Source organism: Bos taurus, chromosome 19 (assembly GCF_002263795.3).
Source record: "Bos taurus isolate L1 Dominette 01449 registration number 42190680 breed Hereford chromosome 19, ARS-UCD2.0, whole genome shotgun sequence".
Classification (NCBI taxonomy): Eukaryota; Metazoa; Chordata; class Mammalia; order Artiodactyla; family Bovidae; genus Bos; species Bos taurus.
This window is the reverse complement of record NC_037346.1, coordinates 5,481,742-5,494,768: the sequence shown is the minus strand read 5'-3', so window position 1 is coordinate 5,494,768 and position 13,027 is coordinate 5,481,742. Positions and strand designations below refer to the sequence as shown.

The 13,027-nt window shown below is 46.8% G+C and overlaps 1 protein-coding gene across 6 annotated transcripts in view; it reads right to left on the bottom strand.

The window, feature by feature from the left end:
• Positions 1–3,361, bottom strand: part of HLF (HLF transcription factor, PAR bZIP family member) — a 54,353-nt gene extending 50,992 nt beyond the window's left edge. For 2 of the 6 annotated variants that reach the window (XM_024980115.2, XM_024980118.2), the window contains exons 1-2: positions 3,133–3,361; positions 253–588 (exon numbers count right to left, since the gene is read on the bottom strand). In XM_024980115.2, coding sequence (XP_024835883.2) covers positions 253–588; positions 3,133–3,361 — 565 coding nt within the window. Of the gene's footprint in view, positions 1–252; positions 589–2,459; positions 2,547–2,725 lie in introns of those variants that run through there. The other 4 variants (XM_024980112.2, XM_024980114.2, XM_024980113.2 and 1 more) reach the window with 3 other exon arrangements.
• Positions 3,362–13,027: the final 9,666 nt, after the last annotated feature.

The window sequence follows — 13,027 nt, the reverse complement described above, 5'->3', positions numbered from 1 at the left end:
ATAAAAATGCATATTCCAGGCCTCAGCCAGACCTGAAACGTCAGAATTTCTGGGAGTAGGTTCCATAGAGTCAGCCTTTAGCAGACTCTCTGGGTGATGCGCTCGCTGAAATGGGACCACCACTACCGTGGCTGAAATCCAAGGCTCCCCTTTTCAGATGCACCCCGGAGGATCAAGACGTTCATGTCAGCTCTGTCCTCCCCCTTTGCTCCCCTCCTCCCCACGGGAAGGCAGAACCATCTGGGAGTTTACCTGGTCGCATGGGGCTCTGCACACAGTTTGGGGGTGGGATGCCAGGGTGAATGGGTGCGGAGGCCCGACTGCTGAGGTCCATGACGGAAGGGGCCGCTGAGGAGGTCGGCTGCAGCCCCGGAGGGTGGGGGCTGTGGTCATGCTGAGACGGGCTGGGGGGAATGCCATTTTCCGACAAAAACTCCTCCAGGTCCATGTATTCCAACTGGAAGGTATCTCCGTCATAGGGAAGGGTTTTGTCCCATAAGGTGGGCCCCAAGAATGCTGACTGGGGGACCGTCGGGCTATTACTCTCATCATCCAGCTTCTTTTCCTTGTCTTTATCCTTACTATATGCTGCAAAACAAGGGAAAATACTGGAGTTTAAAAAAGACAGTGAAAAAGTCTCACTTTTTTTTTAATCACTCCTCCTTGGCTTCTGCTACAAAAGTACTTTCCACACATACCGGGGCTGTTCTCTGGCTGCTGTTTCTTGTGGATCTAGAGTTAAAAGTTCAGGCAGGACATGGATCTCTGCCTGTTTTTCGACATCTTCCTATTTACTTTGGAAAGAAAGCACTAGTCCTCGGGACAGGGCTAGAGACTGGTCTAGGATATAAACAACACAGCACAGCCCTCAGTGCATTATTTAAGGAGACAATAATTTAAAACTACAGTGGGAAAATAACACCTGCAATTACATACAACTGCTGTGATTTTTTAAGAAAACAGCCAATAACTAGGCATGATTTATCTTCCAGGAAATTCATTACAGTGACAATATGAGGTCATTCAGATTTAGAAAGCCAGTGCATTAGTAATGCTAATTTTGGTAAAGCAGGGACTCTCTGCCCTTCTTTGATACCCTGTATTGAGCACCTACTAACATACCTGGTTCTTTTATATGTTTCTCCCCCAAAAAATCTCATAATAAACTTGCAAATAGTGACAACTTCTATTCACAATGAAGAAACGGAGGCTCTGAGGCCTATGGGAGCTTAACCAATGTATCACATTGCAGAGAGGAAAGCTGAGAACTTCCTAGCCCACATGTGTTTGCTTTTAAAGCCACTGGGGTACACTGTATTTTACAAAAGAAGTTTCTTGTTTTGGTGTGGTTTAAAATACAAAAGTGTTTTCTTCCTCCTCTTCCCCAAACACTTAGGTATGATCGAATTCAAAAATTATACATGTATGGAACCTGTCAAAAGCACAGTTACCAGAAAAGGTGGTTCCTCTGAGAACCTATGATGGAGATGTACAGCTATTTTCTACCTGCAAGTATCCCTCACCCCATTAGGTCTTTAACCAGCGCTCTGGATTTGGACAAGTCTACTAGTCCTCAAGTGCGGGTGAAATCTGTGATTAAGGAATTTGGCTTCTACAGCCTCCATGCCATCCCTTCTAATCCTCTACAGTCTCATCTCCCAAGAATCTGACTTCAAAACTGCCACAGATGCAAAAGACTGCAGGCAGCATCTTCCTCCCAAGTGCCCCTCCTTAAAGGGGATTTAAGAGGGAAGCTCTGTTCTGCAGACTGGGAACCAAACCCCTCGGCTCTTGCAATGCAACAGGTTGTCCTAGGAAAGAAAAATGCGAATATGCCCCAGCTGCTTGCAGCCAAAGGATCTTTTAAGACTTTACACTCTTGAGCCGCAGGGCTCACCTCACAGTTCACATTTGCTCCTGGGATACCTATGGCAGGAAACCCGCCAGCCCAAATGACAAATCCCTGGCGGCACCAACTGGATCCGGCGCCTCCACGCAGGACCTCTCCGGGCCTGCCCCAGCCAGGGTTGCCCGGGGAAGGTTTGGGACTTACCCAGAAAGGGTTCAGGCCAAAGGAGGCTCCGGTGCGGTTACACTTGAGCCTGCCCCGCTCTCCCCTCCTACCAGGAAAGTGCGCGGCGAAGGGGGCCGCGTGGGGGGGTGCGGCACCCCGCCCAGGGACCACTCCTCCAGCCCACCCCAGCCCCTATCTCCCGGTCTGAAGCACCCAGCCCGGGACAACGCGCGTCTCCGCTGTCGCCTCGGGAGCTCCAAACGCTAAAACTAAGAGCTGTGATCAGCACTATCGCAAATACTCCGGCTCCGCGGTGCGACCCCTGACTCAAGCCCCCGTCCGCTTGGAGCCCGGCCCTGGGGTTCCCTCCCCGGCGAGCGGGGCGCCCCTCGCCCCGGCGCTTTCGCTCCGCGTGTGGGTGCACCTCGACCTCGGGGACGCCGACCTGTCAACTTCTGTCTCCCACCTGCGCCGCCCGAGAGGACCCGCAAGGCCCGGCCGGGGCCCCGGCGCTCAACTAGCAACCCGGAATGTCCCCTCGACAGAAACGTCCCCTCCCTTTTGGGGGGGAGGAGGGGTGGGGCGATAGGTGAGTGCCTCAATTTCATTCAAGCGGGGCCGGGGTGCCGGGAGTGGGGGAGCGGGGGATGCTCCGGGGGTGCCGGCCCGGAGGGGGGCCCCCAGAGGGGCAGCCAGCAGGGCAGCGCTCACCGTCTTCGTGATGAAGGGGGAGCTTCAGCGGGTTCTCCAGCAAGGACCTGAGCACGCCGTAGGGAGGCGGGATAAAGGTGGGGTTCAGGGGAAGCGGTCGGGACATTTTCTCCATCGCGATGCACTCAATTTTTTTTTTCTTAAATTAAAAAAAAAAAAAAACAAACCAAAAAACTCCAACCTCCCCCCAAAATGTTGCTGAGCTTTTTCCTCCGTCCTTTGCCAAAAGTATTAGCTTTCAAGGCGGTGGAGACAAGAGAAGAAAAAAAAAAATTACTTATGTCTTTTTAAATACATCTGCATAAAAACACAAAACCCAAAGAACTTTCGGGCTCCCAGCGCAGACGACCCCCGGGGAGCGCGCCGAGTGCCCGCGGGCTCCTCCGCGGCGGGCGGGATGCTCTCACCTGCCTCGAACCTCTCGTCATGCACAACGCTCAAAATTGCGAAAAAGAAAGGAAAAACATGCAGAGCGCTGCAGAAGGCGGAGAGCCCGCACCGCCCCGGCGCGAGCGCGAGCGCGAGGCCGCGCGCCCCGCCCCGCCCCTCCCGCGCCGCGGCCGCTGCCCCCCGCGCCGGCGGCCCCGCAGCGCCCGGCCCAGCGCAGCGCCCGGCCCAGCGCAGCCGGCCGCCCATGTGCCGCGGCCGGCCGGGAGTGACGTCAGTGCCCGCCCCGCGCGCCCAGCGGCGTTCGGGGGCAGGGCCCTAGGCTCCGCCCACTGAGGCCCCGCCCCAGCGGGCTCCGCCCCCGCCGAGGCTCCGCCCCCGCCGCGAGTGTAGCGTCGCCGCGCGCGCCGACTTTCTGGAGCCTTGTGGTGCCGGCGGGCGGTGAAGGGTGTAAGGACGCCAGGTCCCCTCGGGGCAGTGGTCCTGCGCTGAGGACCGAACTTTTTCACAGTAAGAAGACGAATGAGAAATTTATCTCTTTAGTTTTCCACCTGGGGATAATTTAGGGCGTTTGAAAAATCTCTCCCAGAGTGATTAAGGAGCAGCCAAGTTGGTCAATGACTGCTTTAGGATCTTTAGGATCCAATCGAGGATACTCTTCTGAATATTCCCCCCGGCCCCAGCCAAGTTTAGCGCCCTTTCTCTTGCCCCGCTCCCACAACCTCAGAAAAATAAGGACTTGCTAGAAGTTCAAATGAGACATAATAAAAACCAGAGAGGGGACCACAGAGGAGCACTGCGAACTGTTTCCAGAGCTTTCAAGGCAATGTTAATAGGGATACACTCTGGCCCAAAGTTGAGTGAGGGCAGGAGAGACACACACACTGAATGGTATTTCGGGAATATTTGCTCTAAAAGAACGCAAATAACTGGGCCTGGGTTACAAAGTCTGCATGGTATTAAAAACGATTTTGTAAAATTTTCCCGAAAGTAATATAACTGTTCAAGGCCACCACAGCAGCTGCAGGTTTGTGCTCGGCCAGTATGCCGCCAGGCAGTGGTGATCGCTGAGTTCTGCGTGAAGCCGGGTATGGCTTGGCTGGTAGCGCTGGCATCCAGGCCTGGGAAGCCCCTCCCCCCCCACACACAGACATCTGGGTCTTCCTCACCTTCCCTTCCCACATCTCCTCGCTAAGATTAGGGTACTGTCATCTCCCGAAAGGTCTGCAAGAGTGAAGGGGCACAAATTAATACAATCTTGCAATAAGACAGAAAGGCCTTTGTAAACACTGGCTAAGAGTGGGCGGATAACCAACAAGGACCTCCTGTACAGCACAGGGAACTCTGCTCAACGTTATGTGGCAGCCTGGACGGGAGGGGAGTTTGCTGGAGAATGGATATACCTATGTGTAAGGCTGAGTCCCTTCACTAGTCACCTGAAACTATCACAACACTGTTAATCAGCTATTCCCCAACACAAAATAAAAAGTTTTTGTTTTTTTTTAAGACTACCTCTGGGGGGTGGAAATTCTTGGTGGCTCTTCCCTGGAGTCCCCCATGGCATTTGGAAGACAGGAGACCAGGTGGAGGGGACCCTTGGCAGGGTGGCTTCTGGTGAGTGCCTTTCCCTCTCTGAGCGACAGATTCCTTCTCATTGGGCATATGATCAAGTGACCTCTACATTTTTCCTTATTTGAAAATTATGAGGAAAGGTAGGTGAGACAGTGCTAGAGTGTTTCAGACTTCAACCAAATTCTGAAAACATCAGGCTTTAAGATAATGTCACATACACGTATCGAGCACCAGCTGTATGCCAGGGACCTATACTGGAACTGAGGAGGAAAAGATGAATAAGACATAGTTCTAACCCTCAAAAAAGTTTAGTTTAGAGCCTGGCATATACAATATAGTTTTAAAGGAGCAAAAATGGGTAGATAGAGATGACATCTCCAAACAATCACTCAAAAATCTACTGGCTTCAAAGAACAGCTGTTTTATTTCTTCTCCTCGTCCTGCAATCTGGACTAGACTCAGCTGGGACACTGAAATGGCCAGCCTTCTCTTCCTCTACATGAGGTGTTAAGGCTTGTCTGCTTTCATGTGGCCTTTGTATGGTCTCTCCAGCCGTGTAGTCTGACTTCTTACATGACAGCTCAGGGCTGCCAAGAGCCAGCCATCTAAGATAAGCCTCAGTCTGCAGCACTTGTTAAGATTTTGCTTGCTAATGTTCCAGTGGTCAAAGTCAGATTTGTGGTCAAATCTCAAGTCAGTGTGAGGAGGGACTATACAGAGGGGTAGAAGTTGGGTGGCATAGTTCATTAGGAGGTCCCCAAAGTAAAAGTCTACCACAGTTATTTTATCTTAAATAAAGGTAAGTGAGATTAGAGAACTTATCAAACATCATTATATCAAGATCTTCTGACCATAAGTCCAGTGTGTCATTGGATGATTATATGTCCACTCAGTCATTCATTCAGTACTAGTTCAAAGCAACTTGTGTAAAGCTCTGGGTGCCAGGTGAAGATGTCAGACCAGAGGGATCAGGTCAGGTAGGAGCTTAGAGACTGGCTGGTTGATATGCCATATGTAACCAATGTGAAAAGTGATGGTGTGTGAGAGACATGGGCTTCCCGGGTGGCGCTACTGGTAAAGAATCCAACTACCAATGCAGGAGACATAAGAGATGTGGCTTTGATTCCTGGGTTGGGAAAATCTCCTTGAGGAGGACATAGTAACCCACTCCAGTATTCTTGCCTGGAGAATCCCATGGACAGAGGAGCCTGGTGGTTTATGGTCCATAGGGTCAGAAAAAGTCGAACACGACTGAAGCGACTTAGCAAACACACACATGAGAAACACAGAAAGAGTACAAGAGAGATCTGGAGAATAAAGATAAGGGAGGGGAACTTGCAGCAAGCTTTTTCAAAACAAGACATTAAGAATGCATAGTATTTGGGGATTTCCCTGGTGATCAAGGAGGTGTGGGTTCAATCCCTAATCAGGGAGCTAAGATTCCACATGCCTTGTGGCAGAAAAAACCAAAACAGTGAAACAGAAGCAATATTGTAACAAATTCAGTAAAACTTTAAAAATGTGCTGTGCTGTGCTTTGTTGCTCCCTTGTGTCCAACTCTTTGCGACCCCATGGACTGTAGCCCACCAGGCTCCTCTGTCCATGGGATTCTCCAGGCAAGAATACTGGAGTGGGCTGCCATGCCCTCCTCCAGAGGACCTTTCCAACCTAGGGATCTTTACCATCTGAGCCACCAGGAAAGCCCAACTTTAAAAATGGTCCACATCAAAAATAAATAAAAAGAATGCATAGTATTTGTACATGTGGAAATCAGGGATGCGTGTAGGAAAAAGGGAATTCCAGAAAGGAATGACATTGGTCAAGATATGGAGAAAGAACATAGACAACCTGTGAATGTGTTTTCATTTCTTTGGATAAACAAATAGGAGGGCAATTGGTTTCATTGGAAGGATACATGTTTTACGTTATGAGAAACTGCCAAACAACTTCCTGAAGTAGGTGACTTATTCTGCATTTCCAGCAGCAGTTGAGAATCCTGATTGCTCTGAATTCTTACTGACATTTACCTCTGTCAATTTTAAAATATTTAGCCATTAAAGTGGATGAATGTCTCATTGTGTTTTTAATTTGAATTTTCATGATGACAATGTTAAGAACTTTTTCATGTGCATATCAATCATTTGTATATTTTTCTGTGCAAACTGCCCAAGTCCCTTGCCCAATTTAAAACTGGCTTGTTTGTCTTTTTTATGATTGAATTTTAGGAGTTCTTTATATACTTTGGATAACAGGTCCTTTGGCAGATACATGTGTTTCCGTCCACTCTGTGGCTTTCCTATTAATTTTCTTAACATTGCCTTTCCATGAGCAAAAATTCATGGACTCACGGAACTTTAATGAAGTTCAACTTATTAAAAATTTTTTCATGGCTATTACTTTTGGTGAACTAAGCATCCTGAGTTTTGGAGATATTTTCTTCTAAACCTTTTATAGTTTAAGCTTTTCCTTTTAAGTCAATGACCCATCTCAAATTAAATTTTGTGGATAGCACTGAGATAGAGGTTGAGGCTCTGTTTTCTTTTTTTTCTCATGGGAATATTCGATTGTTCTAGCAGCAACTATTGGAAAGACTTTTACTTCCCCCTTGAGTGGCTTTGGTAGATTTATTGAAAATTATTTGACTGTATATTTGTGAGTGATCAAAACCTTTGATCCTCAAGGGAAAATGGATGCTTTATTTCCAAGAACAGAATAATGCTATTTCTAAGTTTCCTGGGCTCTGATTCGCATCAAGCAGCCGAACAAAGTTCATCTAAGTTCAAGGCTAAAATGGATAGCTCACTTTGGATGGCCCATTTGGTTTGTTACAAGACCTTCTACAAAGCTGTCCATGTTAAGGTAAATAAGAGTCAGAGGCAGAGGCATGGCTAATTTGCTTTTTATGTCTAAGAGTAAATAATCAAGTCTATTGAATGCTTTTTGTTACAAATGTGAATATTTTCAGCCCTCCTGTCCTAACCCTCATGTGCTTGGGGGATAAAAAGGTCAAAGCTAAACCTCTGTTGCATACATCCAAACAAATAAATTATGTAAGGAGAACATTTAACAGATCAGTGGAAACTCTTTAGTTGTCTCTTCAAGTAGGGAAGGATAGCAGAGGCTCCTGGAGTATGGAACTGTCCTAAAAATAGAAATGACCTTGGAAGAAAGGTTTCCCAGACAACCTCTTAAAAGCTGTCAGCACAGCCCTGCTCTGCCCTGACGGTGTGGGAATCAGCCTTCTGTCCAGCCAGTGGTTTGCACCTGGCCTGTCATTTCAGAACTTGGGTGAGACTGAGTGAGGAAGTCTTTCTTGCAGCCTAATGGGGGAAGATTTGATGCTGCCACCTTGGCACTGCCCTGCAGGTCTGCATAAAGGTCTTTGCAGGGTAAGCAGCATCTGTGTTTCAGGTTCCCAGTGGGTGTGAAAGCTTATTGAGCACACAATGCCTGCCACTGTACCCTACCAGCGGCTGGGAGCCTAGGGTGCTGAGAAGCAGCCACTGAGGTTATAAAAGCCTTTATGTGCCAGCGAGCCAAACCTCTAGATGAACCTGTTTATCTTGTTGCCAGAAAGGGCACTTTATCCAGGGAATTAATTCAGAAGTAAAAGACATCACATGGGAGTTGAGCTGGATACGCCTCACCCAGCTTTCCCTCTCTCCTTCCTGAAACCTCTATCCCGGCTAAAATACCAAAGACGGAAAAATTATATTTAATTAGCTTAACTACTAGAGACCCTCAAATCCATTCACTTGGTGCAGAAAGACGCAAACCAAAAGCAAACACATGTTTAGCAGGCTAAGTTCTTGTCCAAAGGATGACTCATGTGAAGGACCAGGGCTGGGCTTCCTACCCTGGATCTGGGTTCTGGGGGTGTTTACTAAATGAAATGTCCCAAGGAGTAGGAAAGACAGATACCTGTAAGAGGTGGTAAGCCATCTTAGATACACCCATCATTGATAAGTGGATATTTAATTTCCAAATACATGGGATTTTGTTTAAACTATCTTTAATTCCTTAATATTAATTTCTAAAACAAACAAAGAAACAAAAAGCAGTAGATGTGGTAAGCCAGGTAAGTGTGGTTTACTGCAATCCAGAGGAAAGCGAAGAAAAATTGTGTTGACGAGAAGGAAAGAACAGATATACAGTATGTTGAAAAGGGAGAGAAAAAAATTAATATAGTGTGTTACAGTAGAATAAGTACAGAGTTTGGGGTGAGACATACCTTGGTATCTCCTACTAAAGTAGTAATTAGAACAACACGAAGGAGAAAAAGTCACATTTGTTGTGTGCTTAACTGTGTTCTGGCACAGCATTAGACACTTTTAATATATTATCTCATTTTTTCTTGTAACATCAGCATAGGGTGTGGAGCACTGTCACCCCCATTTAACAGATGAGAACAGTAAAGCTTAAAGAAGGTAGTGACTTGCCTTGGTCCTATGCCTAGCTGGGACATGGAAAACCTGTGAGTTGAAAACAGCTCTGCTTGACTCCAAAACATGTGCTCTTAACCTCCATGCAGTAAAAGAATGACAGTCATCCATCCAGTAAACTCACTGGGCTTCCCTCTGGTTCAAATTCTTCCTCTGTCCTTTGACCTTGGATAACCTCTCTGATCTCCATTTTCTTTGTGTGAAATAAAAACTAAAGCTCACAGAATCACTAGGAGGATTAAATGAGAATGCATGTGAAGGTGCTTGGAAGGGCTGTATATGTCACCCTGCTTATTTAACATATGCAGAGTACATCATGACAAATGCCAGGCTGGATGAAGCACAAGATTCCTGGGAGAAATATCAATAAGCTCAGATATGCAGATGACATCACCCTTATTGCAGAAAGCAAAGAACTAAAGAGCCTCTTGATGAAAGGGAAAGAGGAGAGTGAAAAAGTTGGCTTAAAACTCAACATTCAGAAAACTAAGATCAAGGCATCCGGTCCCATCACTTTATGGCAAATAGATGGGGAAACAATGGAAACAGTGAGAGACTTCATTTTTTGGCACTCCTAAATCACTGCAGATGGTGACTGCAGCCATGAAATTAAAAGATGCTTCTCCTTGAAAGAAAAGCTATGGCTAACCTAGACAGCATATTAAAAAGCAGAGACATTACTTTGCCAACCAATGTCCATCTAGTCAAGGCTATGGTTTTTCCAGTAGTCATGCATGGATGTGAGAGCTGGACTATAATAAAGACAGCTGAACAGGGAAAAATTGATGCTTTTGAACTGTGGTGTTGAAGAAGATTCTTGAGAGTCCCTTGGACTGCAAGGAGATCCAATCAGTTAATCCTAAAGGAAATCAGTCCTGAATATTCTTTAGAAGGACTGATCCTGAAGCTGAAACTACAATACTTTGGCCACCTGATGTGAAGAGCTGACTCATTTGAAAAGACCCTGATGCTGGGAAAGATTGAAGGCGGGAGAAGGGGATGATGGAGGATGTGATGGTTGGATGGCATCACTGACTCGATGGACATGAGTTTGAGTAAACTCTGGAAGCTGATGATGGACAGGGAAGCCTGGCATGCTGTAGTCCATGAGGTCTCAAAGAATCAGACACGACTGAGCGACTGAACTGACTGACTGTATGTGAGAACTTGTTAACTGGGGCACTTTTGCATTTTCTATTTTTCTGTTCCTTTGCAGGGATGTTCCATTTGTGGATCTACATATCTGTCTCTTTGGCCTGTGATATTAGATGCTCCTTTTAATCCAAACACATGTGTCCTTTTCTTTTTTCACACTTTTCTCGCGAAAGCGAGAAACCCAGGGTAGCCACCTTCTATTGCTTCCAGACTCCAAAAGACGTATGAGTTTGAAGTTCAATGAAAGAATCCAATAAAGCAGATCCCTAATAGCCTTTCAACCAGACTGTGGAAAAGATATCCATTTCCTATATCTTACTAAAGGTTGAGGAATAGAAATCTGGGTGTTAATTGTGTATTAGTCACTTAGTCATGTCCTGCTCTTTGGGACCCCATAGACTGTAGCCCACCAGGCTCCTTGTCTATGGAATTCTCCAAGCAAGAATACTGGAGGAGATTGTCATTTCCTTTTCTAGGGATCTTTCCTGATTCAGGGACTGAACCCGGGTCTCCTGCACTGCAGGCAGATTCCTTACCATCTGAGCTATAGGGAAATCCCTATATAGGGTGTTAATTAGCACATGAAAATTATTTCAAATCTAGTCAGTATAAGTGAAGTTAGAGATGTTTGAGCTACAGAGGCAAGGACTTGCCATGACTGAAAATCTAGCCTTCAGTTTTCTAGAATCCAGGCTCGGTCAGCCTCAGCAAAATTGACCATTAACCACACTCTAAAATATAATTTCCAAGCTGCGTGTTAGGCTCAAGGGCATGTGTTAGGAACAAGGGCTGTGTTAGGAACAAGGGCATCTCATCACACAGGAATGCAGGTTCCCTCTGTTCATTGCATCTTCACTCCAAGACAAAACGTGATCCACAGACCTCACCACCATTTTCTATATCCAGATTTTGCACTGGGCGGAGTTTCACATGGGCCATCTCATAACAAGTGGCCAAACCAATGCCTTTAAGTGGGTGTTTTTGTTGGGACATTGGTAATCGATTCAATTACTAGAAGCCAAGGTAGCTGGTTTTACCCAAACATGTGGCCCAAGCCATGTGTGGCCAGATCAACTTGGCACAACTTTCTTCTGTAAAGAAGCACTGGGCATGCCAGGTGTGTTGAACTTCTAACAATACTTAAAAATTTGTATCAGCTGGATAGTGTTTTTCCTGCCCTGTAGGGATACTCCATGGGAGCATCCTTGCTGAACATGGAGTTAGAGCCAGGCAAGTGAGTTGCATGGCCTTAATGACACCAGGCAATGTTATCTGGGTGCACACGATCTTGCTGAGACTTCCCTCCCATTGCACAACTGTGAGGATGTGCACACGTCCATCACAGGGGCTCAGAGCCTGGGAGGGAAAGGCAGGAGAAAGGGCCTTGCTTGGCTGGAGGTGGCGTTAGGTCTTCTCACACATGGACAGACACATTCTAGGCTCACTTTATTCCAGCTCATTATGTCTCACAGGCTTCGAATCTGCTGGTCTTTGCTCAGAGCTGGAGGCAACCTTCCTGGCTTTTTGGACACTAATTTTACTAGGCTCCAAGCACACTGTTTCCCATCTGTTAGTGCTTTTTTCGTCAGGCAGGGAACATGAGGACTGAGGAGCTTTCAGCAGGCCTGCCTTTCTGTTTCCGCAGGTCCTCTTCTCAAGGCACAGAATGCTGATGGGTGAAGGAGAGCACTCTGGGACCCAGTGCTGTCCTGGATGCTGAGGATTGAAGCTAAGAAGAGAAATAGAAACATGGGGTTCCCTGCAATCAGCTGGGAAGACAGTCACTTAGCTAGATACGTGCATCAGTATACAATTGAGAGAGATGAACAGTGTGAAGAGGGAAGTGACTGCCTCTTACTGAAGGGCTTCAGAGAGTGGCCTCAGGAAGGTTTTGTGGATAGAATAGGAGTAAATGAGGGAGGTGGGGAGTGGGAGAGGTATGCCGGGTGTAAGGCACACAGGCATAGAATAGCACAGTTGGAACTCTAGGCTGTTCCATTTCTGGAATGCCAAGCTCACAAGAAGAAGAATGATACCAATGATCTTAACCATGGCAGTGACTATATGTAGAGCACGGACCAGGCCAGGCTCTGTGCTAAGTACTTTGCATCATCACAGACCATGTTCAAGACAACACTAGGAGATAGACACTGATAGGTTTTATTGATGAAAATTCTTGGGGTGTCATAAGCCAAAGCCACACTGGCTGAGGCGAGTATGAGGAGTTTGGGTTGGCTTTGCTTTGCCTTTTCATTGTCTCTGGATTCTCTCTCTGCAAATTGGCCTCTTCCATGCACTGTGTGGCTTCCAGTCATTTAAGAGTTTTATATCTTTGGCTTTCCTCCACCAGAGATGGACTAACTCTCTTTCTTGGTTTTATAGACAGGCTCAAATGGGCCCAGCTTAGATCAGCTGCCCATTCTGGGAGTGGGCAGTGGTGTCCTGTAGTTGATAGGAATGTGACCACCCCAAATGGGACCAAATGGTTGGAATGGAAGGAAGAGGAAGTCCCAAGAGTAGGGGGTTCTGGACTGGATGAAGCACAAGCTGGAAGCAAGATTGCCGGGAGAAATATCAATAACCTCAGATATGCAGAAGATATCACCATTATGGCAGAAAGTGAAGAACTAAAGAACCTCTTGATGAAAGTGAAAGAGGAGAGTGAAAAAGCTGGCTTAAAACTCAACATTCAGAAAACTAAGATCATGGCATCTGGTCCCATCACTTCATGGCAAATAGATGGGGA